The sequence below is a fragment of the Propithecus coquereli genome, unplaced genomic scaffold (genome assembly GCF_000956105.1).
Source record: "Propithecus coquereli isolate 6110/MARCELLA unplaced genomic scaffold, Pcoq_1.0 Scaffold147, whole genome shotgun sequence".
NCBI lineage: Eukaryota > Metazoa > Chordata > Mammalia > Primates > Indriidae > Propithecus > Propithecus coquereli.
The window spans coordinates 7715161-7741537 of record NW_012139080.1 but is presented as its reverse complement, the minus strand read 5'-3'; the positions used below and the strand labels follow the sequence as shown (position 1 = coordinate 7741537).

At 43.4% G+C, this 26377-nt stretch overlaps 1 protein-coding gene across 1 annotated transcript in view; it reads right to left on the bottom strand.

The window, feature by feature from the left end:
- Positions 1-13011: 13011 nt before the first annotated feature.
- The window catches only part of PTCH1 (patched 1), a 67688-nt gene continuing 54322 nt past the window's right edge, over positions 13012-26377 (bottom strand). Inside the window, exons 17-24 of the mRNA XM_012640062.1 lie at positions 26165-26348; positions 24544-24824; positions 22794-22931; positions 20079-20221; positions 16811-16910; positions 16045-16299; positions 13922-14471; positions 13012-13429 (exon numbers count right to left, since the gene is read on the bottom strand). Of these exons, the coding sequence (XP_012495516.1) occupies positions 13923-14471; positions 16045-16299; positions 16811-16910; positions 20079-20221; positions 22794-22931; positions 24544-24824; positions 26165-26348 (1650 nt within the window). The 3' untranslated portion in view covers positions 13012-13429; position 13922. The remainder of the gene's footprint in view (positions 13430-13921; positions 14472-16044; positions 16300-16810; positions 16911-20078; positions 20222-22793; positions 22932-24543; positions 24825-26164; positions 26349-26377) is intronic.

Below are 26377 nucleotides of genomic sequence, written 5' to 3'. Positions count from 1 at the left end.
ACCAAAAGAAACTTTAAAAATTAATATGGATGACATACTAGAGGAATTTGTTTTTTTTATATTTTTAGCTGTCCAATTAATTTCTTTCTATTTTTGGTAGAGACGGGGTCTCGCTCTTGCTCAGTCTGGTTTCGAACTCCTGAGCTCAAACAATCCGCCTGCCTCGGCCTCCCAGAGTGCTAGGATTATAGGCGTGAGCCACCGCGCCCGGCGGATAAATCTTTATATGCAGGACATGCTGGGATGAGATTGACTAATAATTGAACATTAAATGCATGTATTAATGCTGACAGCCACAGGAACACTGAATAGCTTTTAATTGAATATTCGCCCTACTCTATTGCACACCAAAATTAAAAACAGCTTCAAATTGCTATTATTTTGACATGTTCCCCTCCCTCTCCCTCTATCACTGCCACCTAAGGCAAGCATTTCTGCCTAATTGGAATACTTTGGGGTCAGATTGACACAAACAGCTGGAAGAGACTTAACCTGAAGTTTTGGTTGGATCAATTCACCAACACCACTGACCCAGCATTGTAGCCATGACATTCACCACTTACTGCATTAATCAATCTGACTGGATATTAAACCATTCTTGACTTACTGGGGCACACAGACAGCCTATAGGACGAGGCCTCATGTGAAGTAGGGTTAAGTGAAAAGCTCACATCCTGTGTCAACATGAAATTGCAACACTGAATTTGATAATAAAAAGTAAAGCCAGTAGGGTCTTCAGGACTGGTGATACCGGTGGATGCCTAAATCCAAATCTCTCTCTCTATTCTTATACATCCACCCCAAAAACATGAAATCACCAATGGATGCCAATAAAACCACACATGACCCATGCATTCAGCATTAGTAGTAGCCAGAGAATACAATGGTCTTCAAATTACCTGTAAATAGAGAAAGAAATACCAAATCCCAGGAGAGTCCTACCAGCACTGCAAGCCTGTGGATGCTGAGAGTAGGGAGAGGGACTCTTAAGAGACCCATAAAAAATGAGAAAGGGAATTAGGAGATACAGAGGAACCCTAGGCAAATTCACCCCAGAAAAGTCCAATAATAAGAGTCAAAGTACTGAGCACATACCTGGGGTGTAGTAAGTAGTTCAAAGCACCAGCTACAGCAAAGGGGCTTAAAAGAGCAGCACTGAAAGTCACAGCCTTGAAGAAGGCTTACTGCTGGGGAAAAATCAGGTAGAGAGGGGGTTGTGTCCTTGAAGATGTTGCCATGAAGGACAAGAAGGAAATAAGAAGGACAAATCAATGATCATGCAAAAACAAAAGAGACACAGATGTGCAGGAAACATAATGGCTCACAAGGACGTATTATTATCATCTCTTCCAAACTCTGTGTTCAATGATACCCCATTGGTAGCTTAAAATCAGGCGTGGCAGGAGTATACACACCATAGAACCCAGCAAATGCTACCAATCATTCTGGTTTTTTTTCTCCCCTGGAGATCTGACATTTACCAACACTACCACAAATGCCAACAATATCAATATCATCCATTGAAGAAATTATACTTCAATAAACTGGCATAAGAAGGCACTCCTTAACTAGGAACCCTGCCCACAAAATACCCGGAAATAGGGAAAAAAAATCAACCTGACTTCCTGTAAAGCAATTTTAAGAAGAAAACAGAAAATGTTAACTGTAACATTTGACTGATGAAAATTCTTCCCAAAAAACCATTCACAAAGCAGAAGAAAATGTAACACACCCTCCAAACTGAATTAAGTATCCTAAAGAAAATATATGGAGATTGTTTTTTTGAAAAAAATCTTGGTATCATAATTTTTAAAAATCAAGAATAGAAATGGACACAAAATAGGAACAAATGCAACATGAATTCATTAAACTCAAAAACAATATTACAGAAAAAACAATTATTTCAGAAATGAAGAATAAATGACAAGTCCCAATGGAAAACAGAGTTCAATAAAAATTTAATAAGGAACATTGAAGAAAAGTAGGCAAACAACCAAGAGAATTAAAATGAGGTAAAGAAGTTAAAAGAGTCAGAGTGAAAGTGCCTGAAACAGAAGGCAGACAGAGAAGGTCCAACATATAAATAATTGTGTTCCCTAAAGAAGCAAACAAAATATTGCAACATAACTAATATCCAAGAGAACTTTCTGGAAATGAAAGAAAATTTCAATCTACATATAGAGCAAGCCTACTGTGTAAATGGGAAAATTGACAGAGACAATTATCTCCATATCCTACTAAAATGATTAGACTTTAATGACAAAGGAAAGAAATCCTCAGAACCTTCAGGCAAAAAGATTCAGTTACTTATAGGTAAGAAAATCAGGCATGGCGTCAGGCTTCTCACGAGCCACAAAACAAGGAAGGCAAAGTGAAGCAGCATTTTCATGGAACCCAAAGAAAGAAAGTGGTGGTCAAGGATTCTGTGTCTGTGTAGGCTACGCAGTCCATGGAATACCATACCAATGCCCTTCCTGAAGAGTACACTGAAGAATGAACTTCATCCAACTAAGTGATAATAGAGGAAACTTCAGCAAAATAACCAATAGTGAATGCTTCATATATTTTATTGTAGATACAGGAGTAAAACGAGGGAGAGAATGTGGGTGGAAAACATATAAATGTGGTATGTCCTGACAAAGTAGAAAGAGTACAACTAAACATGGGAAGAGACGGGAACAGGAGAAAGGTGAAAGCAGAATAAGATCATTGCCTGTTATAATAAGTGGGAGTCAGAAGACACCATTGATGGATTAGATTGTAAAAGGTTAAGTAAGAAAAAAAAAGGAGTTAGGGGAACTATAAAATATATAAATACAGAAGTTATAACTAGAACAAAAAATTCTTAAATACCAAAAGAAACTTTAAAAATTAATATGGATGACATACTAGAGGAAGAAGTATAGTAAGTACAGTAGAATATACATTGTAATTATAGCATAAAATAATATGACAAAGTTGAGACCAAACATATGTCATATTATTAAATGGCAATAGGCTTAACCCACCTATTTATGAAAAGATTTTCAAATTGGCTCATATGGTAGCAAAACCTAAGTCTATACTGTGATCAAAAGACATATCTAGAACTCAGTGATTCAAAAAGAGTAAAAATAAAGAGACGGACAAAAATTTACCAGGAAATGATAATGGAAAAAATAAGAATTCAGGGATTATTACGGTGATTTAAGACAATGTAGAATTTAAGCCAAAAAGCATTAAACAAGGTAAAAGACACTTAGTAAAGTTAAAACCCATTGACAAAAGACTACAAGCTGTATCGGAGGGGAAATGCTACAAAGGAAGTTACTGGGACAGTTGTCCACATTGGAATATGGACTGTAGTTTTAGTGAAGGTGTTGTATCAAAATCACATTTTCTAAATCAGAGAATATCCTTGGTTTTAGGAAATACACACAGAATTATTACGAAATAAAGGTACATGATATATGCAACTTACAACTGGTTAAAAAAACATAGGAATCTCAGTAAAGGGCAAACAAGAGATCTGTGTATTATTCTTGCAAATTTTTTGTAAGTTTTAAATTATTTCAAAAGAAAAAGAAAAAAATTGTACGCATTTGTTAAAACTCATCGAAGTTCCACTTACAATTTGTGCATTCTACTGTGTGTAAATTTTACCTTAAAAAAATCCAGCAGCCATAAATGAATACGAACTCTACGTAAAACATGCACGTTGCAGTGTTTAAGAGTCAAGTATACTGATGTCAGCAACTTTGAAATGCTTAAAACCTAAGCTGACTTGATGGACAGGCATGAGGCTTAGATAGATGGTTGCATTTGTGATACAAGCAAATATAGCAAAGTGTTCATTACAGAATCTAGGTTATGGGTATATGGGTGTTAACTGCACAATTCTTTCAACTTTTTCTGCATGTTTAAAAATTTTCATAATAAAATGTTGGAGGAAGAAAAGGTTAGTCCGTGTGTAGACTTCATAAATAACTAGATAGCTGACTATATTTTCCACTTTCCAGCATTTTGTCTTTTTCACTTGGCTTCGGTTAAACTTTAACAACCAGTCCAGTCGCCTAAAGTCTTGGAAACACAGGGAACCACCACCCGTATCGCACCTGGGGTCGTGAGACGCTATAGATGAGCACACGTTCACTGAGAGAAATGGTCCCCCACAGATCTTGCTTCATTTTCCTTTTTCGCGAGCATGGAATAATTAGGCCAGGCCTCTTGAGACTTTGAGTTTGCTTCCTGTAAAACACGCGCGCCCAAACACGCGCGCACACCTGTCTCCCCTGGGTGGGGCCCGGCCCGCTCCCCCGCCTTGGGGGTCTGCTTCTGGTTTGCGTTTTAGAGCAAGAAAAAAGCCATTAAAATTCTCTCTGATGGTTGAGTCCATACTTGTGGGGGGAGGGGAGGGACGGAGCCAAGGGAGAAAATTTCCTGGTAAACAAAGCCCCACTTAAAAATTTTCCCCTTTCTTTCTTTTTGTTTCTCCTTTTTTCCCCCTTGAAGCGGCTCTCCCTGGAGTCAAAGCATTTTACAAAAACAAACCACTCCAAAGCTTTCAAGTCTAGGGAAAGCTCGAGCAAAGTTAATTAACATGAAGGTTCTCACAAAAGTTAATTAACATGAAGGGACTCACAAAAGCTGTCTGCTGGCATCTGCTCGCCTGCCTGCCATGTGCAGCGGCCCCTTTGTACGACGGCGGCCTGGGCCGGGCGCGCCTGCGCCACTCGCCCCGCGTCCGGGTCTCCCCGAAGCCGACGCACGCGGGGGCACCTTGCGTCCGAGATGATTCCCCGCCCACTGTAAGAAACCCCTGAGGAAAGCCTGGCTTTAAAAAAATGCCAGTTTGAGGGAGAAAAAGAGGAAAGAAGAGAGGCGTGGGGGGTGGGCAGTAAAGAGAGAACGAGGAGAGGAAGCAAGGCAGAAACAGAATCATAACGTCTTTTTTAAAAAGTGCCTCGTGTAGACAAAGATTGGTTTTGATACAGTAATTAAAACATACAGGTACACGTAAAATATAAATCCCTCAAAATAATAATATAATGAATAATACACAACGTGTTAAGTAATAGTATATAATTATTCAATAATACAAAATTATCAATAATATTAAATACTATTTGTATGAATAATATAATAATATAATGCAAATGTACACCCTCTCTGACGTTTTTGCCTTCGCCCTTATATAAAGATACAATTTTTTTCTCCATTAACAGGATTCTAATGTACCTGCTTTTTTTGTTAATCTGCTTTTTCACTGATCATGAACATTTTTTGTTATTTACAAAAACAAGTCGTGGTCCAGATGTGGCTTTATGGACCTCTACTCTAAATGCATCTGTCATGCTATGATTTTGGAAAATGAAAGGAATATAGCAGGAAAAAAATCAATACATAAAACAAACGCACCGCTTTTTAATACTCTGTCTTCCTACCTGCATTTTAGAACACCACTATTCTCATAAAATTCCTTGGGTGTGTGGTGAGGAGTTGCTGTCATGGCCTCGCCTCTGTGGGTGCCACCTTCTAGCGCAAGCTTGGCTTTTTCCCCTCTGTTGTCCTTAATTCGCCTCGATCGTTCCTTATTTCTCTTCTGCTTCCTTTTCATCCTGATGTGCTGCCCCCATTTCTTCCTCATCGTTTCTATTTCCTTGCGCACGTTAGCGCTATTGCCTGCTTTTTTCCAGTCTCTGCCGTCTTATTTACTGGGTGCATTCGATGAAATAACCCATGGCTTGGCACATATTGAGCAAGGGATGATGGCTTTTATTACCAGTACTGCTGCCACCCAGCATAGGGCTCAACGACCATCACCTTTATTGGCATTGGTGCTGGGGGGTGAAGGACTTGAGGGGTAAGAGAGAGAGGACAAGACTTCTCAGAGCAGAGAGGATGAGAGTAGAGAGGAGGAAATTCAGAAGGGGTCAAAGGTGACAGGTCAGGACTACTTAATGCGCATGGGTGCGTTTGGGCAAGCATGCGCACGCACCACGATGTGTTTTACAGCCCGATGTGGATACTGGCTAGGTTCTCAGCAGCAGAAGCATAATTCATAAACTCTGGCTTCCTTCTGTACTTACACTTTGAAAATCCCACCTTAATTGTGTGTGTGCCTTCTGATTACAGGCCATCGGAGACCATTAACAAATGAACTATGTGATTTTAATCATGAAATGCAAACTCTCTTGTGAAATGCAAACCTAGTCTCACGTATTAATTGCTTCTAATTAAAGAGGAACATTTTAGCCAATTAACTTTTGGAATTTAAGTGTAATCAGAAGGATAATTCAGAAATTTGCTAATTGCTTCCCCACTGCATCTGTTTGCCTTTAGTGCAAGCATATACTCTGCGCACATGATGATGTGGCCAAGAGGCTCAGAAACCCTTTTGCTATGGTAGTTGTGTAGATAGCAGTCACCCATACCTGTGAAATTCATGACATGAAACAAATGGGGGGAAAATGACAAAAAAAGAGAATAAGAACATCAGACGAGACTCCAGCGATCCAGGTTCTAAATCTAGCCCAGCTGCTGAGGCTGCTTGCTAATGTTGGACACATCATGTCCCTTCTCCAGGTTTCCTGGGTAGGGATGGCAAAGGTCTCTTGCAGCTCTAACCTTCCACGATTTATGATGACCTTCCATGATGCCATGTAAGTGGGAGCTGTGTGAGAAAAGCAAAAGCACCCACTGATGAAAGGGCCAGTGTGCCTACAAACACTTCAGCATCATCACGAGGGTTATGGGCTGGCAACTGCTCTTGCAGCCCATGGGTTTTTTGAAGAAGTCTTTGACCATCCCTTGGTACTATCGCATTCTATTTTTTTTCCATCTCTCTTCCCTCGTCTTAATGGCCTTTTCTTGGTTTTGGTGGTACTTTGTTCTTTCCCACCATTTCAGCCTCACTTTTTGGACATCTGACATGGTCTCCTCTGACAGTTCTCTGTCTCTTAATCCACAGCCGAGAATCTCCTGCTGCTCTCCGTTCCTGCCCCATCTTGCTTCTACTCTTGCTGCAAAAGAGACTCTCAACACAAGTCCACCTACCACTGCTGTTGATTGAACTTGGTAATTACAGAGATGATTCTTTTGGCATCTTCACTTGGGCTTAATGCTGCAATCCTCATTATTATATAATAACACACCAGTTAGAACTTGCTTATGAATTCCTCTTCCAACTATAGGATTTTTTTCTCTATAAAAATAAAACAGGTTATTATTCACCATCTCCCTGTTGTCCATTGCGTGGAAAGATGGTGCTGTTGACAGAGGTATTTCCTGTGCTTGGTTTCTTGTAAACTGTTATTTGACTTTATTTTTTGCCTTGTTAGTAGCTTACATCACACTCCTTATACCCTCAGCCTCAAGTCCTATGGATAGGAAGCAGTTGAATTAAGATAATACTCTCCAGAAAAATGGAATGTACGATTGACCCTTGAACAATGTGAGAGTTAGGGGCGCTAATCCCTGAGCAGTCAAAAATTTATGTATAATTTTTGACTCCTGAAAAACTTAACTACCAATAGCCTACTGTTGGCCGATAGCGTTAACAGTTCATTAACACATATTTTGTATATGCATTATACAAAATACTGTATTCTTACAATAAACTAAGCTAGAGAAAAGAAAATGTTACTAAGAAAATCATAAGGAAGAGAAAATTTATTTCCTGTTCATTGAGTGGAAGTGGATCTTCATAAAGGTCTTCATCCTTGCTGTCTTCACTTTGAGTAGGCTGAGGAGAAGGAGGAAGAGGAGGGGTTGGTCTTGCTGTCTCAGAGGCGGCAGAGGCAGAAGAAAATCCACATGTTAAGTGGACCTGTGCAGTAGCAAACCTGTGTTGTTAAAAGGGACTCAAACGTCTGTGCTAAAGATGTGGCTGTGGTTGCCTCCTCTGGGTGATGCTGCTTGCTGGGGTGTGACTCATTCTCAGGGCAAATACTATCTCTACAAAGGTGGTTTCCTCAGCATCTCACCTGAAAGAGCCCTGTTTCCTTTGCCCCAAGAACGGGAATTCCTACAGAGGAGGTGTGAATCAGGAATAATAAAAACACCCTGCCACGTAGAAAGAAAGTACATGCCTTGGCCATGCCAGGTTCAATTTGGTCGTCTCTACTGCTCACACTTCCTGAGGTCTACTGTGTTCCTAACAGGCCAGAGTATCTCTTCAAGATTCTATGATGGCAGGAGCTGTATGTCCCGGCAGGGAACCTACGTAGAAAATGGCACCCAACATGCCCCCCATTGCGACAATGTGAGGGATTAAACAGTTTCATGTTTGAGGCATGTTCTCGTTATGTGCAGCCTTCATTAGAAGTAATTAAAACTTGGCAAATATTCTTTTCAGATGATGAATAGACCATCTCCACCTCTCCTTTTGGGAGGTCAGTTACCAGTTACCAAAAATGAAACACCTGCCTTTACATCGACATGCTGCTGCCTGAAATTTAGCAGGACGCAGCTTTCCTGAAGCTGTTAAATACATCTGTTGTGCCAAAAAAAATGGGCCCTTATGTTTACCCAAGTCCTGAGTAAATATGGCGGATTTTGGGACACAAATCTGATTAAAAACTTCTCCCTAGGCCAACATTAAAAACTAAGTTAGTTTCATTAGCTATGTCATTTATGAAGAATATAAAATTGAATGGTAATGAATGGTCATTTTGGTGATATGAAGCACATCTCAAAGATAGCTTCCCAATTTGATTTCCAATTAATGCAATTAATATTTTCCATGCTCAGATTCGGGGAGTACATATTCCCTATGATCTAAATGAACCAAGTTAGCTTCATGTATGAACTTCACCACTGAAGGATGTAGGAGCAGATGACTGAACATACCAGGAGGGAGGAAGATGAGGTTGTAAGACGTAGAACCCTGCTTAACACTTTATTATTATTTTTTCCAGGTAAAGTATTTATTAGAGAAGACATTGTATTACTGAACCATCTTATTCTTTGGTCAGAGTTTTCTGTATTACCTCAAATGCCTCCAAAGAGGGGCTCAGCGAGCATAAAGTCTCCCCCTAGCAACCCCCGTCACTTTAGAGATGGGCAATTCTAAGAGGTAGAGCAGGATTGAAATAGAGCTCAGATGGGACCCACAGATGGACGTGGTTCCGATTCTCATTCAGTTGACTCCACACCACAACCGTCATTGCTGTCAACTTTCAGAAGTTTGCGAGGGACATTCATCTGTAATTTATAAATGAGTTCACAGAGGCTTCAAGGTTTCAAGTGACTTGCCCAAGTCAGACATAGTCAACTGGACGGCAGGGAACAGTCTTGGGAGAAAGTGGGAAGCAGGATCTGGCCCGGCATGGATCTGCCTCCCCATCGGGTCAGGAGCCCACGCCCTCCACTGCGGTCCTTCTCACAGCTGTGGCAGAGCACTAAAAAGGGAATTACTCTTCCTGGACTCCCAGACACAAATGCAAAGTTCACAGGTCTCTACTCTTTCCCACAGAGGAACATGTGTTTTTGTGGAAAGACCACACAGAGCCGTCGGGATCTCTGTTGTTTCCAGATCTGGCCTGCATTGGCTGTGTAGGCCGAGTCAAATTATAGAAGCATAGCCGCATTCGGCTGGAAGGAATTTAGGGATTGCCTCTGCTGGTGCATCAGAACCACCAGGACTGCTTTTAAAGCACAGATTCCTGGGCCTCACTCCCAGAGATTCTGATTTAGTAGTTCTGGGGTGGTGCTGAAGATTTGGCTTTTGTAGCAAGCTTCCAAGGCAGGCTGATTCACTGACCACACTTGAGTAGCATTGGCCTTCGCTACCCTGTCTTAAGATGGATTGGCAAGCTTCTTCTTAAGGGCCAGATAGTAAATATTTTAGCTTTTGCAGACCATACAAAAGTGTTGCAACTACTCAACTACTGTTGGAGCATGAAAGCAGCCACAGACAATATGTACCTGAATGGTCATGGCTGTCTTCTGACAAATCTGTGAAAAAACAGCATGTGGCCCCTGGGCTGTAGTTTGCTCACCCCATGGTTATAGCAATTTTGGTCTCAAGTCCTTCCCCACCACTCCTTGCTTACAGCTGCAAAATATGGATATTCCTGGTCATATTTTTTCTCCGTGACTATGATGAAATCATTGCATGTCAATAAACACTCAAAAAAGATTGTGTATTAGGTTCAATCAGTCCTATGTTATCAATGATACTTCCTGATTATAATCATCTTTGATTTTGGCTTTATGTTCCCTCTAATTATTAGGCATCATATAAAAAAAATAAGCATGCTAAGAGATGACAGAAAGGATAATTTTGAAGGGTAATTTAGGAACTTTCTTGGTATCAGAAAATAAAAACCACCTCCTTCAAGTAGGACAAAAAAATGAGTGTCTGACAAGGACAGCAAGATGAAACAGCAGAGTTTATGATGGTGTGAAACACTAACTGCCTTTGTAAAGTACTTTAAAGAAAAAACATTCTATAAACAAAGACATAACCAACAAGTTATATTATTTTTTATTCATGTTAGAATTTCTATCAGTGTTTGAACATTAATATTTAGAGAGTTTGTACATTTTCACCTTCCAAGGTTTACAATGAGAACCACACTAGGTCACAAATGGTAACTAATAAACATTTCACAATCGCATGAATATTCACTCACTCTCTCTTAACACTGTTAAACATTTTCTTTTCCTTGCTGTAATTTACAATGAAAAGTGTGCCCCACTCATGTCTCAGCAAAGTTCCACACATTATGGATTCATCACATATAAATTCTTTAAAAATATACTTCTGTCAAAAGACTTGATGACTACTATGTACACTACAAAAATAAATTTTCATATAAATAAATTATATGGCATACTTTTATCTTTGTAATTGAAATGACACAAACTCATTTCCACCAAAGCTGGCAGACAATGAGACCCAGTTTGAATATTTATTTCCTTTAAACTCCTTACACTAAAACCTACCATGAGTCCTTAATGTAAATGTTATATACTCTGAACTATTTAACATTAGTAAGCACTCTATACAAATAAAAATTCTGTTCAAAAGTAAAACATAGCTGTAATAGTGTTTCCAATAGAAATAAAATCCCTGCATTTTTTTGTTATAAACTGGCATGACAAATACTGTAGGAAAACATTCTTATGATACAAAATTATAAATATCAGCAAAGATTTTTTTTTTTAAAAATTAAAACATCCAGATGAACAAACAAGACAGACAAAATTATTTAAAAAAAAAAAGAGAGAGAGAGAGAGAAATTCTAATTGCCTGCCAGCCCCCGAGTTCTCCCTTCGCCAATGTGACTATGGGAGAAAGTTCCACACTGTGCAGAAGCCAGGGGCCGCACAGGCTCTGGCGCACCATGAGCCAGGCTCAGGAAAGGAGCAGGGGCACACCAAAAGGCGGAGAGGAGCCGACGTCAGAATTTTGCATCATCTCTCTTCTCAACGCAGGACGTAAGTTTTCTGAGCAGAGCTGGGTGTTAGGCAGGCAGGCAGTGTGGCTGACAGAGAGGCACCAAGACAGTGGCAAGGATGTGGCCAGGGCCCCTGGCGATTCTCTCTCACACACTCTCACACACACACTCACACACCTGGGAGCCACAGGAAGCTTTTAATCATATCTTACAGTTTTGCAGCGAGTTCTAGGGTATGAGGTCACTATACTGCCAGCACTACTGGGGCCCGTCACCTTTCTATTAAGATATCCATGGAATACAAGAGGGAATGATGGGAGCTGCCACCTGTGTGCTCCTCGCAGTAGCTTAGGCTTTAGCCCTATGGGGACTTGGCTCTCTCCTTTGACTTCTTGTCTGCAGACAAGATGCTGGTGTTGATTTGGAAGGGGAGCCGGACACCAAGTGCTTCCTCAACATTTGCTGGTCTCTGGCTAAAAGGTGAGGGAGCCCAAACCTAAGAGCAAAATAGAACCAATACAGAAGCAAACCTTTAAAAAATAGGCCTGGTTGAGAGACCTGCCTCTGTACACATTCTTCAGTGAGGTGTGTGTAATTAGCATCTTCCTGCTTTTCAGTAAATGTCACCTTGCAAGAACACTAATAATGGGGAGATGAGGGAGACGTCTGCACCCATAACATGCATGCATTGAGAAAAATCCTGAGGCTCGTATCCTACACGACTTCCGACTCTGTATGTGTCACCATGATAGATGCTCACCATTTATTTTTAAAGATTCAAACAGATCCAGAAAGCCCCAACCAGGCAGCTGTTCGATTTAGAAGAGAGAAGTTTAAATGGAAGGGACTCAAAACATCGCCTCTGGGTTTACTACGGGCCCAGAATTAACAGAACAGGTTTTCTACCCAGGGTCATCTTCTCCAAAAGATTTACAATACACTCTTAAATTGGGGGTGGAACGGTGGGTTGTGTGTATGTTGGTCACGAGAGAGGCACAATACTGCATACTTTTTAGAGTATATTCTCGAGGCCCAGCTAAGGCTCACTACTATGTATATTACCTAATCCTTTAACACCAATGAACACGAACAGATGTTAGTTCTCTACACCCTAAGGTTCCAGCACCCATCACAATGATCCACACGAAGGAACTTATTTCCTCTGAAGTGCAAGTTGGGTTGTCTGGATGGCAACCAATGATCTTAAGAGATGCCATGGACGTGCCACAAGTCTGCCTCTTCCTGGGTGGAGTTGAAAGGATGAGGCAAATGTGTAGGGCGAGCACAAAGCAGGAAAGGTATCATGACTCTTCCAGCTTGACTAGGTCAGCATCCACTCAGGCTTACAGACAGTGAAAAGAAATAAAACAGACAGGACAAAAAAAAAAATCATAGTACAGTACATTGGGAAATCACACATGTCCACACACACAGCCAACAAGAGAACCGCACACAACTACACCTAGAGAAGCCACCGGGATTACCGCGCTTTCTTCACATCTGCTCATTAAACAACAAAAAAATTATCACGCATAGCGTGTTTGAAAGTTAAGAGTAACATTTCATACTACCACAGGGTTGTGATATGCAAATTTAAAATATTTTAAACAGAAACCTTTACAAAATAATCCTATTACACAAGCAATATTTGCATAGAATTATACAGGTAAATTATACAATATTTAAGCAGCAGCAACATATGCTGAAATTTAAGACTAAGTTAAGCTTGGTTGTGGCACAGGGACCAATGTACAAATATTGGGAGGGGCCCGACGACTGTGGCCTCCGCACTCTGGGGCAGGAGTGGAGAAACCCAGCTCATACTACTTTATATCCTTCCTTCGTATATTACATATGTGTACACCTCTTAAATATTTATAGGAATATTTAACAAAATAGTACAATTGGTTACAGTAACAAGGAACTGCTGTCCTGGCACAGCACATCTTTTCCATGACTCCAAGCAGTTCTCTTCAAGCAGTTCTGGAAAGAAGTTGGGGGGGGGTTCCCAATCTTTGGCCTCTTTGCTTCAGATTTTAATCACCCTTTAAAAGAAAACAGAAAAGGAAGTGAAACTGAGTGAAGTGAGTAACTCAAACAGGTGTTATGAGTCCACATTCATGTACAAAAACAGGCAGCAACGAGCTGTGGTGTTAGAAATCAGGTCAGGATAGTGAGGTGTGGGCAGGAGGGAGCCCCAGGGGCTGGCTGCACGGATGGGTTCACTTTGTGACCACTCATTCTGCTGTGCGTTTGTCATACGTACCTGTTACAGCACTTTAATGAAGATGAGCAAGTAGGTAAAAGGTGACACTGTTCACGTCTTGGTTAACTTGCACTAACCCTCAACAGGTTAATAGTGGGGAAAAAGAGACTCAATTTGGAACTGGACTGGTTCCGGACACATCAGCACTGCCCTGGGGTAAAAGGTCAAGGGGTCCAGTTTGGGACATGCCAAAGCCCAGGGGCCCCTGGGGGCTGCAGCCCCCTCCGCATCCCTCCCGCAGCGCCAGGCGCGCTGGGGCGGCAGCACACACCTCAGTTGGAGCTGCTTCCCCGGGGCCTCTCCTCGCACTCCACGTCCTGCAGCTCGATGACTTCCACCTTCGAATCCCTCCTCTCGCACCGGACGTGAAAAGGCACGTGGGGGTCCTCGAACAGCCCATGGTCAGTCTCAGGGTAGCCCTCGTAGCCTGGGCAGAGCCCCCCTCGGGGGTTCCGCGCGGGCCCGGGCACAGGCGGAGGGTGCACGGCGACAGTCACGGAAGCAGAAGCCGTCACAGTGGTGATGGGCTGGCAGTAGCCGGGCACGGAGCTGCCCGTGGCAGTGGACGCTGGGTTCCGAGGGTTGTGAGGACGGGCCCCGCGGGGCCCCGCGCGGTCCCTATTGCTAGGGCCAGAATGTCCTTCAGTAGAAATTTCAAAAGCGTCTCTGCGCGGTCTGTAGGGGGGCGGCCGCAAGCCTTCTCGGGAAGGTTCCCTGCGAGGCTGCTGGCCTTGCCGCCCAGGAGGCAGGGACCCAGAGTCCAGGTGGGGCTGCTGTCGAGGGTTCGAGGGTGGGTGATGCCTGGATTCGGGATGGACCACCTGCAGAGGGCAAGGAAGTTTAGAACAGACGCGGGGGTTGGGGGTGGGGTGCTAACCCCAGACCAGGCCTGGCCCCACTGCTCCTGCCTCCTCTTCTCTGGCTTTAACTGAGGGTTCTGTCAACCCCAGGGAGCCAATAGGGGCCTTCTACCCACAAAAGAAAAACCCGTTCTTTTAATAACCTCCAGGACGTGGCAGGGGAGCGCTTTATTTGGATCCCGTTTCCAGGGCTTCTCCGACACCGCTGGCTGGACACATAAGGCTGCTGCCCATAAACGCAGGGCTGTGGTCGGACAGCATCCAAGCTGCTTCCCTCCCACCATCCGCGCCCCCGCCCTGCTCAGTCTAGTCAGACCCTGAGTTCCCCTTTCGCGAAAACTGCTAAGTGCCTGGCCCTGGCTGGCCGGAATGCAGGACGCTGGCAGGATTGTCTACACTGACGCTGTCAAATATGGTAGCCATTAGAGACATGTGGCTATTTAAGTTTTAATGGACTAAAATTCAGAATCCAGTTCCTCAGTCTCACTAGCCACATTTCAAGTACGTGACAGCCACGTGTGGCCAGTGCCGACCGTACTGGAGAGCAGAGGGGGCATTTTCATCCTCGCAGAAAGTTCTGCCGGGCAGCGCTGCTCTGTCGGATTGTTAGGAATCTGGTCTCTGGGTCTCTATACAAAGCACGGAGCAACACAGTGGCCACATCAATCAAAAGGACCGTGACCAACTTCAAAGTCGTTCAGCTTGTACCTATTTTTAGGCTCCTGCTGAACAAAACCAGATTCACACTGCAGCTCAGCGGGCGCCGTTCACGGGGGGTAAGAGGAGGACAATTTAGGTTATTTGGTTGGCCTCTCTCTCTTTCACAGAAGGGCTGCTCTGGCCTGGGACTGGAATACCCATTTCCTGGAGGGACGGCAGGGGGCCCTCAGTGGAGCAACATGAGCCTCAGAACCTTCCTTAGGTTTTTGGTGCAGAGCTCCTGGCCTGGGGAGCGAGAGGCGGAGGAGAGGTCCGGGGCTCTCGGAGCCTCTGAGAAGGGGCTCCCAGGGCTCTCGTGGCCTTGGGACTCATGATGGCCAGGGACTCAGGTGGCTCTCAGCTTCTCCACCCCTTCCAGCCACCTGAAATATGAGCTTGGAGCCACAAAAGCTTATGGGAAAGGCTTAGACAATAATAACCGAAATAATTTTGAACCAAGGGCAGTTAAAACTACCAGAAACAAGAAGGAAAAAACCCACTTCTGCTGGGAATAAAGATACTGCTACATTTTTTAAAAGTATCATTCGAAAATGATACGCAGATTAAAAAAAAGGGCAAGAAATGCTCTATCTCTGGCCCTTAAGCTCAAATTGCACATAGCCCAAATAAGATAGATGGTAATGCTTTATGCAGTGACGCTTCTGGCCCCCACCCTTCTTTGATCCATTATGAGATCAAAACATAGGAAAATGATATTTTTATAGTTTAAGAACCAAATATTGGCAATTTCACGTGATTCGACCCAGCGTATACGACCACCTGGCCCACTGCCATGGGTAGGAAGGCCCTTCTCCCACTCCCTAGGGTGACTTACAGTGGAACGGGCGAAGACAGGGTTTTCTGTGGCCTCCACGATCACTTGGTGGGCAGGGCCTCCCACGCCCCGCTGCGCCTCGTAGTGCCGCAGCTCCTCGCTGATGCCGGACACTGTCGTCTGGGAGCTGTACTCCGAGTCAGAGGAATCAGACCCATTGTTCATGTGGCCAGGGGGCACGGCAAACCGGACGACACTGGGGGGCGGCTCCGGGGAAGGGGTGGGCAGCCGGTTCAGGCCATTGGCTGGAGACACCTATTTAAGGGGATTCCATATTAAAAGTGCCATCATCCATTTACCTGTTGGCCACACTCGAAATTCAAAGCACTGTATTATTCAGGGGTCTATGTCCTCTGCCCTGGTGCCCAGCACACTGCACTGTATTTCCTCCCCCGCTCTGACACTTGGAGGACCCTCAGGTCCCACAGCTGGAGAGAAAGCACTGCCCTCTGCTTTCACACCATGGAAAGGCCCTTTTCACTCTTGTCAAGCCCAAATATTCATCTCAAGTGCAAAGTCTTCATTTACTGTACATAGATCCCTGAGACTCAGGCTGCCAATCAGTTGGTTTAAAAAACCAAAACCAGTTCTACATCCCCCAAAGCCATTGAATTGAAGAGGAAAAAAGCCATCGTTGTTGAGATGTTTACGGAAAAACAATCAGCAAATGGGGATAGACTTAAGTATCTAAATTAAGAGTGGCCCCAGAAAAAACCACATTCAGGTGGCCTGTGGATTGGACACTGCGCCCAGCGTAATTACTGACCTCAGGATATGGTCCAAAGAAAGACAAAAGAACTGGAAGCAAAACCAGGCCATTGAGAACACCCAGGATTGTGAGGATCGCCAGGACAGCAAAGAAATACCTTGAAGATAAAAGGAAATGGAATATTCATTGCGACAGAGGTAAATCACGCTGCCCTTCGTGTGCCCAAATACCGCAGCATGTCAACACCAGAAATTAACAACACCCACCCCACTGAAAAGGCTGTTACAAAACCACAGTTCAAATTCAGCACAAGATTAGTTTTTTGTTTTTGTTTTTTTACCTTATGACTTTGAGGGGCTACATTCCACAACCCAAAGTGTTAGTTCATGAAGGGAAGAAAAAAAAATCAGTTTGTTAATTTGCTGAAATGGCATGTAATGTTATTTATGAATGTGTTACACAAACACAAAAATATGGAATGCGAGCTGAATGGCTGAGCAGACTGAAAGCGCAATACAATGCCGAGGGGCCCTGTTCACGAAAACCCAGCAGAAGCAAACAAATGAAGTGAAGGGTGTAGAATTTAAACAATTTAGCCCAGGAGGAAAAGCAGCCCACTTCTGCAGGCAGCTAATCCACTGTGAAATGCTTCTGCATCTTACGGCAGAATCTCTAATTAAGTCTCCAGCGTATCAGGTAAGGCTTTCCCTGGGCTTTCATTAATCACAACTTTCTGCCTAGAATTCTGTGAGTTCCAGTTTTACCAAATAGCTCCAATTGCAACCTTTTTAGAACACAGGAACCAGCTTTCTGCAAAGAAAATGCTGCCCATTCTGTGGGAGCGGGGGCATTGTGCTGGGCGAGGGCGCTCCACAATGGCCGGCTGCTCTGCCGGCCAATCTTTTGTTGAACAATTTAGCATCTCTGAATACTCTTGTTTTGCGTCAGCCAATTCAAACATAAAGGCCGCAGCACCATGGCAGAAGAGGAGACTGCACTAGTTCTGCTTTCCCACCATTGAGGGCTAAGGTCTGGGATCCTTCACAAATACCAAGGTAAACCCGTCAGCCAGGGACATCCTCTGGCAGATACTCCACACAGTTGGAGGGTGCAGACTCCACCCAAAAGATGCATTTCTGGAACTAATGATTTCTAGGGCAACTTTGATGGAAGTGGGAGAGAGGCTCAGGATGGGGGAAGAGGGAGTGCAAGATATCTATCTTTTAATGGTCCTGTGGTTCATAAAATGGAACAGGCACCCAACTTTGCCATGTCTATGTTTTGACATCAGATGAAAGGAGAGAGAATCCCTATAAAAATACAAATACCTTGCAGCTATTGTAAACATTAGAAACTTCTGAGCTGCATTAGTAAAAAAACCTAGCAGCCAATGTCTTGCTCTAATGTAAACTGCTGGAACTTTCAGCTGAGGCATATATCAGCTGCAGGCATTAAGACATTTGCATCCCATCCATCTAGCTAAAGCATAAACAGACCAATTAGATTTCTGACAGCTTAGTGTATACAACGTCTGCTCATTTATTCGACCTCAGTGAGGGCTTTATCAGGTTAATCCATCCAGTTCTAGAAAATGGGAAGCCCTTTTAAGTGCTTGAAACAGGAACCCTGATATCTCTGGGAGGGAACAAGCAGCCACGGGTTAGATGAGAGAGCTGGGATTCTGCCCTGTAGGTTCCCAGCAGGGTACTCCAATTCAGGCTCACTTAGCATCCCCCATGAGGCTGAGTTAGATCCTCATCCCACCCACAAGATCCCAGCAAACTCTGTTTTCCCTGGTTTAGAGTTGCCTGTGAACTTGTCTCTCTCCTCAAAGACCTCAAGCTACACAGAGGGGTATGGGGTCTGCGTTATTTGCTATTGCACAAAATGGCACTTATGGGGTACTCACTACATTTGTGTTGAATGAGAAAGTAAATATGCAAAAGAAACTATTTGACATTGGGGCTTTTATAGCATAAAGAGACAATACTAATGACTGAGTAAGTGAATACTAAGAAAATAAGGGAAAATTCAAAATCAAATTAAGAGATTAGAACAAAACAGACCAAAACTTTTAACTATTTGGCCACTATTTGGTATTGGCATGGACGTGGCCTGGGAGCTGGCCAGAGATGCAGTCTGCCTTCCGCCCGTGAACTGCCCCAGAAATCCAACCAGCATGGAGAGAGAGTCTCAGATGACTTGTGAGCACGGTCCTGTTTAGGGAGTGCCGGTCTGCAGTGATTGCACCTCTTCGTTCAACCCTACACCAAAACCACAGCAAGCAAACTCTGGCCCAAACTCTAGGAAGGCAGAATCCCCATGGTGCTGATTTGCCCAATGGGCTATGCTACAGACTGACCAATGGATTCATCTTTTTCTGCAATAAATAAACTTCCAGTTGAAGTCCTCTTCTTTTTACTTGAAAATGAGAGGCTCCCATCCTTCATATGCACACATGTGCACATGGAAAGCCTTAGATGATCTCTCTAGACTGAAGCAACCAAAACAAACCAATCCTTCTCATATTTGGTTCTCTGCCTTCATGGTTCTAATTCTGAACTATCTTTGATTTATTGATGATTCTGGCCTCGCCTCTTCACAAAGCAGCATTATATCCAAGAGCAGCTACCTCACAGAGCCACCAAGGCTATTCAGAGAAGAAAATGGTTTCTTTCTCTGTAGTTCTCAAATTCTTTTCAAAAGGAAAACTCACTCTCCTTTTATACTTTACAAAGTCATATTCTTAATTAAATCAACCAGAAATGGCTTGCCTTGAGATCCAAAGAGAAGTGTCCAAACTAGGCTTGGATTTCTAACATTTGACACCCAAGTCAAATGCTAAATGTTTCCTAATTCTTTGTGGGAACTTGAATATGAAATCTTGGCACATTATCTTCACTTCTTAAAAGAATAAAGTCTATGTGACAATTTTAAGTGTTTGAAAGTTTTCCTCTCTACAGTTTTGAAGGAGATAAAACAAAGGTCAAATTTAGACAATTAATGGGAATGGTGGTCATCTCTTTCTGCAGATATTTCTAACCTGAGACACAAATAACTGGGATATTTGGTGGTCCTTCAGCCTTAAGCTGTGGAGCTGCCTTTGCTGCTAGCCCCAAACCTTCCATCTTTTGTCTTCAAGCTATTCCCCAAGATAGCTCTAGAAGAGAGCTTGTCTTTATTACCTCTCAGCCCATCTCTGAATTAATAAATTCAAAAGAAAGTAGAGTCACGATGAAGAGATGTTGCAATCTACCAGATACAGAAGGAAATAAGCGACAAAGACCACATGAGCTAATGACAATGGTTTTACACTCCTGCTTACCTGACAATGAAGTCAAACTCAGATCCTGCTAGCATCAGCACTCCCAGCAGAGTGGACACAGCCCCGTCCAGGACAGGTGCAAACATGTGCTCTAGGGCAAGCACGGCCCTGCGGTTCTTATCGCCAATGGCCGTTAGAAAGGCCTGTGTAACGAGAAAGTTCATGTTATCAGAACCTGGACTTTATATGGTAAATGGTCAGCTTTGTCTTAATGCTACAAGCTGCTTTAATCGAACTTCTTCCATCTTATTGTTTATCTACTGGAATGTTTAATCAGGATAGGTCAACAAGTTGAATCTAGGCTTATACTAATATGAACTGTTCAAGGTATTGAGTTGTATTTGGTGTTGATATAAATCTTGAACAAAGCAAAACCAAAACTATACAAAAATGAGCAGAAATGTTCCTGTCTTTTCATTGCTACTTGCCCTTAAGTCCCCTCCTGTCCCACCCCCCAATTATCCCACACCATTTGGATGGGAGACCTCTAGCTGCGACGACAACAGCATTCTGGCTAATGTTTTGGATAGTCAAACGCTTCTGAAAGGGCTCAGCTCCGTGTCAGAAGCAACCAGGTGTTGAAATATACTTCCTCTCAATTACGCTGAGGTGAGACTTCTGCCACTGTTTCAAACCCATTTGTTAGGAGTACCTCTAAGCACTACAGAGGTATCGTAAGAAAAACACAGGGCTGTAAATTCAAATCAAGGCCATTCCAATTCTATATGGATATATCTCTGCCTCTGTTGCATTCCTAAAGCTCTTCCAGGTCAGAAGGCTGTTGATACCAAATGGGAACTTTGTAGAACAAGTTCTGGTTTATCAGACTGTTGGTTTGAGAGTGTGACCCAGCAGGGAGGGTTGGGCCGGCAACGAATTCTCTCTGCTTGAAAGTTTAGGCTGCTCTGGCATATGCTGAGAGGAGAGGGCCGGGAGCCTTTGCAGGGTGCATTCCTATACCTTATCTACCCTGTGGAAGGACAGGAATGGCCATTCTCCTTAACAGATGAGGAGTTGCTTTTTGCTCTTGGGAGAAATCACCAAGATGATTTGGAACCATGTTGCTCTGTGCCATATTCAGACCATGGGGCTATAGGGGGCAAGCTGTGTCTACCCTACTGCATGTAGCTTCTATGTTACTGAAACAGCAGATGAACAGGAACCCATCGACTTCCTAAAGACTTTCATGGAAGAAGAGGCTTCTTTACCAACCTTATGCCCTCATTTCACAAACCTTGTAAGAGCAATGACTGCCTACCTTAAATATAATTTCACATATTGGATAAGAATACCATATCCTGTGGATAGTGCTCTTGAAAAAGACTCAGACTAGAAGAGCTACAATTTAAAGATTGTGGTTAGCATTTCCAATGTAAAAATCTGTTCTAGGACACCCTTGTTTGCCATGCTAGCTACCAAAAGAGGTGACTTTCATTTGTTTCATGGCTTGTGGATTCTTAACTCACATGCAAATTTTTCTTTTTGAAGAAATAGTATTGAAATTATGGGTTTTCTAAAATCTAGGATGGTGTGCTCATCTTTAAAAAAAAAAAAAAAAAAAATCCTTTCCCTCCTCCCAGCTTGTGGAAGAAAATAATTTGAGCAGGCTCAAAATTTAGAGAATACTATTTCCATGTTATCAACTCTTTATTGTACACTGGGGAAAAAAGTGGGATAACTTCCACAAAACATTCCCTCTGAAACACAAACGTTGCAAACAATAGCCCTGAGACTGCAGAAGGCACAAAGCAGCAGCATCTGTGTAGACATGCATATGCCATGTGTTGGGCCTGAAGAAAAATCAATGCTAGAGATTACGAAAACAATTTGGTCTAAGTCCAATGCTAGGTTTCCTAGCTAGGGTATCCTAAACATCAGTATTTATTCAGTCAATAAATATTTATCAAATGCATACTGACAATGCCAAGTACTTAGGCCACAAGCACATCTGCAGATGGAACATAATTTACACACAGCTATGAGGTTCTTTGATAAATGTATACAATGGATTTGTCTCTTAGATTAGAGACTCCTCCTGAAGTTAAATTTCCTCCAACAAAGTGTTCACAGGACCAGGTATAGAAAGAGAGAGGGGAAAACAATTCCTGTTGAAAGCAACACTGGTTCTATTACTTTCTGCCGTCACGAATGCAGAGGCTGGGAGGTCTGAGGAGCTGGGTGGGCTCAGGTGGAAGAGCCAGCTCTTCTAGGCTGCACACTGGAGCCTTCACTCATAGGCCTGAGGGTATTTCCTCAGCTGCCAGCTCACCTCACCCTCAATTATGCCTTCTCCACTGTGCCACAATGAGTGTGGTCTCCTTTTATCCTCACTTTATTACTGTTGTTTTTAAAATTGTGTGTACGTGTGCCAATGCACACACACGATCTGTCTTGGGAACATAGCTGACCACCCCAGGATCTGTGGTGACGGTAAGGACAGTCAACACGGGAGGAGCGGGACCCTCCCCGGCCTGCTCTAACACACTGACTCTGCCTACAGCTGACAGGGCCCAGCTAACGTTTAAGTTCCACACTCTCCTCCTGACTGGAAAGGAATCCAGAAAAATTTCAGCCACTCCTAGGTAACTCCAGCACCCTAGAAGCCTTTTCACCATGATGCCTGGGGAGAATTCAAAGTTGCCCACGTAGAATAAAAGAGCTAAAAGGAAACAAGTCACTCTTCCAGAAAGTTTTTGCTTAGAATGTCTCCCATACCAAGGCAACGTGAACGGTGAATTCCACGCCGATGCCGACAGAGGCGATGAGGATGACCACGGGTACGGCACTCAGCTTGATGCCAATGAGACCCATCATGCCGAAGAGCTCGACGGTCATCAAGGCCAGGACCATCACCTGGAAGAAGGCACACAGCCGTGAGGGAGAGGGCACGGCAGCTCTTGGCGCTGTAAATGGGGGAGGCTGGTAAAGTTCCAGGTGGCCTCCTTTCACATCAACAGCGGAGAAACATCTGTGACCCAAATACAATGAATGTCCTAACTTGCTTTAACTTTACTTCCCAATTCAGCTTCCTGCTGGGGAGGGGGACTTCCGCACACCAATTTGTAAGACTGGAGAAGGAGTACATAAAGGCAAAGTTTAGTATTCTAATGCAAATTGTTTTCCCACTACGCCTGCTCTAGAAAGCAAAACAATTCCTACCTGCTCCACCAGGGCAATCTACATAGAATTCAACAATCATGGACTTGTCATGTGGCTACAAATTTCGTGTAGTTTAAAATAAGACCTTTCCTTATGTTTGATCTTTTACCATCAGAGACCATCCACTGACTCATCACTGAGTTTCTGGTTGGCTCGGCCTGCATCCTAAAGAAAGCTGACAGGATGTGGCGAATACAAGTTCTCGGAGGTAAAAGCGGGTTTGGGTTTTGTTGGAGAGCCCATGGGCTGAGTGAAGATGATCTGAGTGAAGATGAGCCAGTTAAGTGGGTCAGGTTACAGGGCCCTGCACTTTGGAGAGAAGCAGGTAGACAAAGCAAACCTGTTAAATACAAGAAAAAGCTTCTCTTTGCCTTTCATCTTCCTTGTAAAAAAATCTGGGGGGAAAATGGAAAGTAAATCTGTGGGGGAGACTTTGGAGTTCCTTGGGCCAAAGGGGAGAAAATACAAATAAAACAAGAAACTTTACACAGATGGAAGAGAAGGAGAAAAATGCTCTTTCTCCTGGGGCAGTGGGCAGGGGTGGTGGGTGGGAGGGGAGGAGTAATGAGTGGTGGACGACATCCCGCTAAGTGCCACGAAAACTCCCACAGACTAAACATTTACCTTCCAGCATACCTGCTGTACAGACTCACAGCGCAGAAACAAAGCCTGGTCTCTGTTTTTATAATTTTGGCATTTTAAAGGCTACACCACAGCTCACAGAATTTAAACACTGCCATGGTTTTATTAGACTCGACATGAAACTTATTTCAAATCTGAGAGTATTTTGGAGAATAGATGCCAAAAACCAGGTTAGTAGTATTAGTTTATCATTCTCCCCCCAGGAGTGAAAATACACAACACCCCCTCTAAAATCATTTTCTCCATATATCGCTGTCCTAACTTCTGTAATTATCCCTCCTGGTTAAATATAGAAGACCCTTCTGTGTATAATTAGGTCTGAGATGAGGTCACCAAATGACACTTTTGAATTTAAAAAAATTAGTTATGCTTTGAGTGTTTTTATTTAATAAACACTCAGAGCTGTGATGGAAAGTGAGTTTTAAAAAGTCTCCTATCTTTACAGAAAAATCTTAAAGCTATAGGAGAGGGCACATAAGATTAAGGCCATTAGAGGCTCTACCTTAACCATGAACCTCACCACCTCAAGTAGAATAAATATATTACGGATGATGCAATCTATACCTTCCTCCAGAGGCCCAGACATAAACAAAACTTCCCGGCTGCAGAAAGAGCTATGCTGAAAGGAATGTGACTTCCACAAAGACCCTTATAATAAACTCACAATGATCCCGGCCGTCCAGGGGTTCAGAAGGAAGACAGCGCACACGAGAAACGTGCAGGCCAACACCACACTGATGGACAGCAGCAGCCAGTGGCGGAGGCCGATGTACTGCTCCCAGAAGAGGAAGGGGTAGCCGTTGGGGTAGCTGGAGAGCCCCAGGCTTGTGTAGTTGTTGCAGATGGTTCTTACTTTTTCGATCGCTTCCACAAAGTCTGCGGTGTCTCGCAAGCCGTTGAGGTAGAACGGGAACTGAGCATATTCGATGGGCTCTGCTGCCGGGACTGGACAGAGAAGGCCACACGTTAACAGAGGGGCCAGGGTGGAGGGGCTCCTTGCAAGGACTCCACTGCTGTGGTGAAAAGAGGACTTTGCACGAAGCTTACTGGCTGCACGTCTTTTAACACAAAGGAAAAGCAATTGCTGATGACAGTCTCCGGGTCTTTACAATTTTCATATTTGGTTTAAAAAACTTTACACAATAATCAACCTTTGGCAGGGGAGAAGCCTAAGATCTGTGTATTTTTTAACCTTTGATTTTAATCTTCCAGAAGCAGCCACTCTTTGTAAAGGGCGGGGGGGGGGGGGGGGTTAAAAAAACTCCAGATTTAAATTTTTGGAACATTTTTTGTTCTAGTGACACACATGAAAATGGTAAGTTCGAACTGTTTAATTCAATCACTTCCGGGAGCAAAATAACGCCAGAATGGTGCTTTCCTGAGAAAAATGCTTAACTTATCCTTTTAGTGATCGAACAAATTTAAACCTTCTATGCTTCTTTTCTAATGCAATGCTAAGTCTTCAGCAACAGGGGAAGAAATCCTCACACAACAAGCATTTAGTTACTGCCGTTGTGTGTTCCAGACCCTTTGGGGTCATTCAGTTGACTTGCTAAACATGATTTGCCCTATTATAATCTCAACTATAAATTTTCATTAAGACAAGCCTTGGCTGCTTGCCACAGGGCTCTGGGGTTTAGATCCAGGGAAGCACAACTCGCTCGCTCTCCAGCCATCTTTGCGAGGGGACCCGTCTTCTTTCTCACATCCTCCCTCGCCCTGATATCCAATGCATAAGCTACTAATATCTCTAACATAAATGCAAATGAAATCCACACAGAACCACCTTTCAAACTCAGGGCTTAGAGGTGAAAGGAAGAGGACACTGTTGTATACAGACTTTTCTGCTCCGGTTTAAACAGCTTTGACAGAGTACAGGTGCTTGGTGGCTTATGGGAATGACCCAACGTGCCAAAAATCCCTTCAACACCAGAGTTGACAAAGTTAAGATAAACATATAATCCCCAGCGATAAAACTTTGCAATAGTAAAATAACACTCAACCTGGAGGCGTCCCCGACTTTCACATGGAACAGCTGGCATTCAAGAGAAATGCCTGATGAACATCTTAGAGTAAAGCTACAAACGGAGATTAGAGAGTCTTATTTCTCAACGTGATAGAGCACGGGGTTGTATTCCATTACACATCCTCATCTGTCTCCCAGAGTTTTAAACTAAAAGAAATATATTGTTCTGTTTACACTTTTGAACCCTGGGTAGCGTCAAGGGACGAGGGCTATTGTTGCGCTTTGAAGACACAGGGTAAGTGGACGGAGTGCTACTTACTTCTCAGCCTTGTTTCTGGCATGTAGTCGGCTTTGTCGTGGACCCACTCAGGCCGGTGAGGCCGGATGTTGGCCTGGGAGGCAGCGTAAGCCACGGGGTCATTGCTGACCCAGGCCGTCAGGTAGACGTAGAAAGCGCTGGGATTAATGATGCCATCTGCATCCACCAGACGCTGTTTAGTCAACTACAAAAATGGGAGAACAGAGGCTTTTG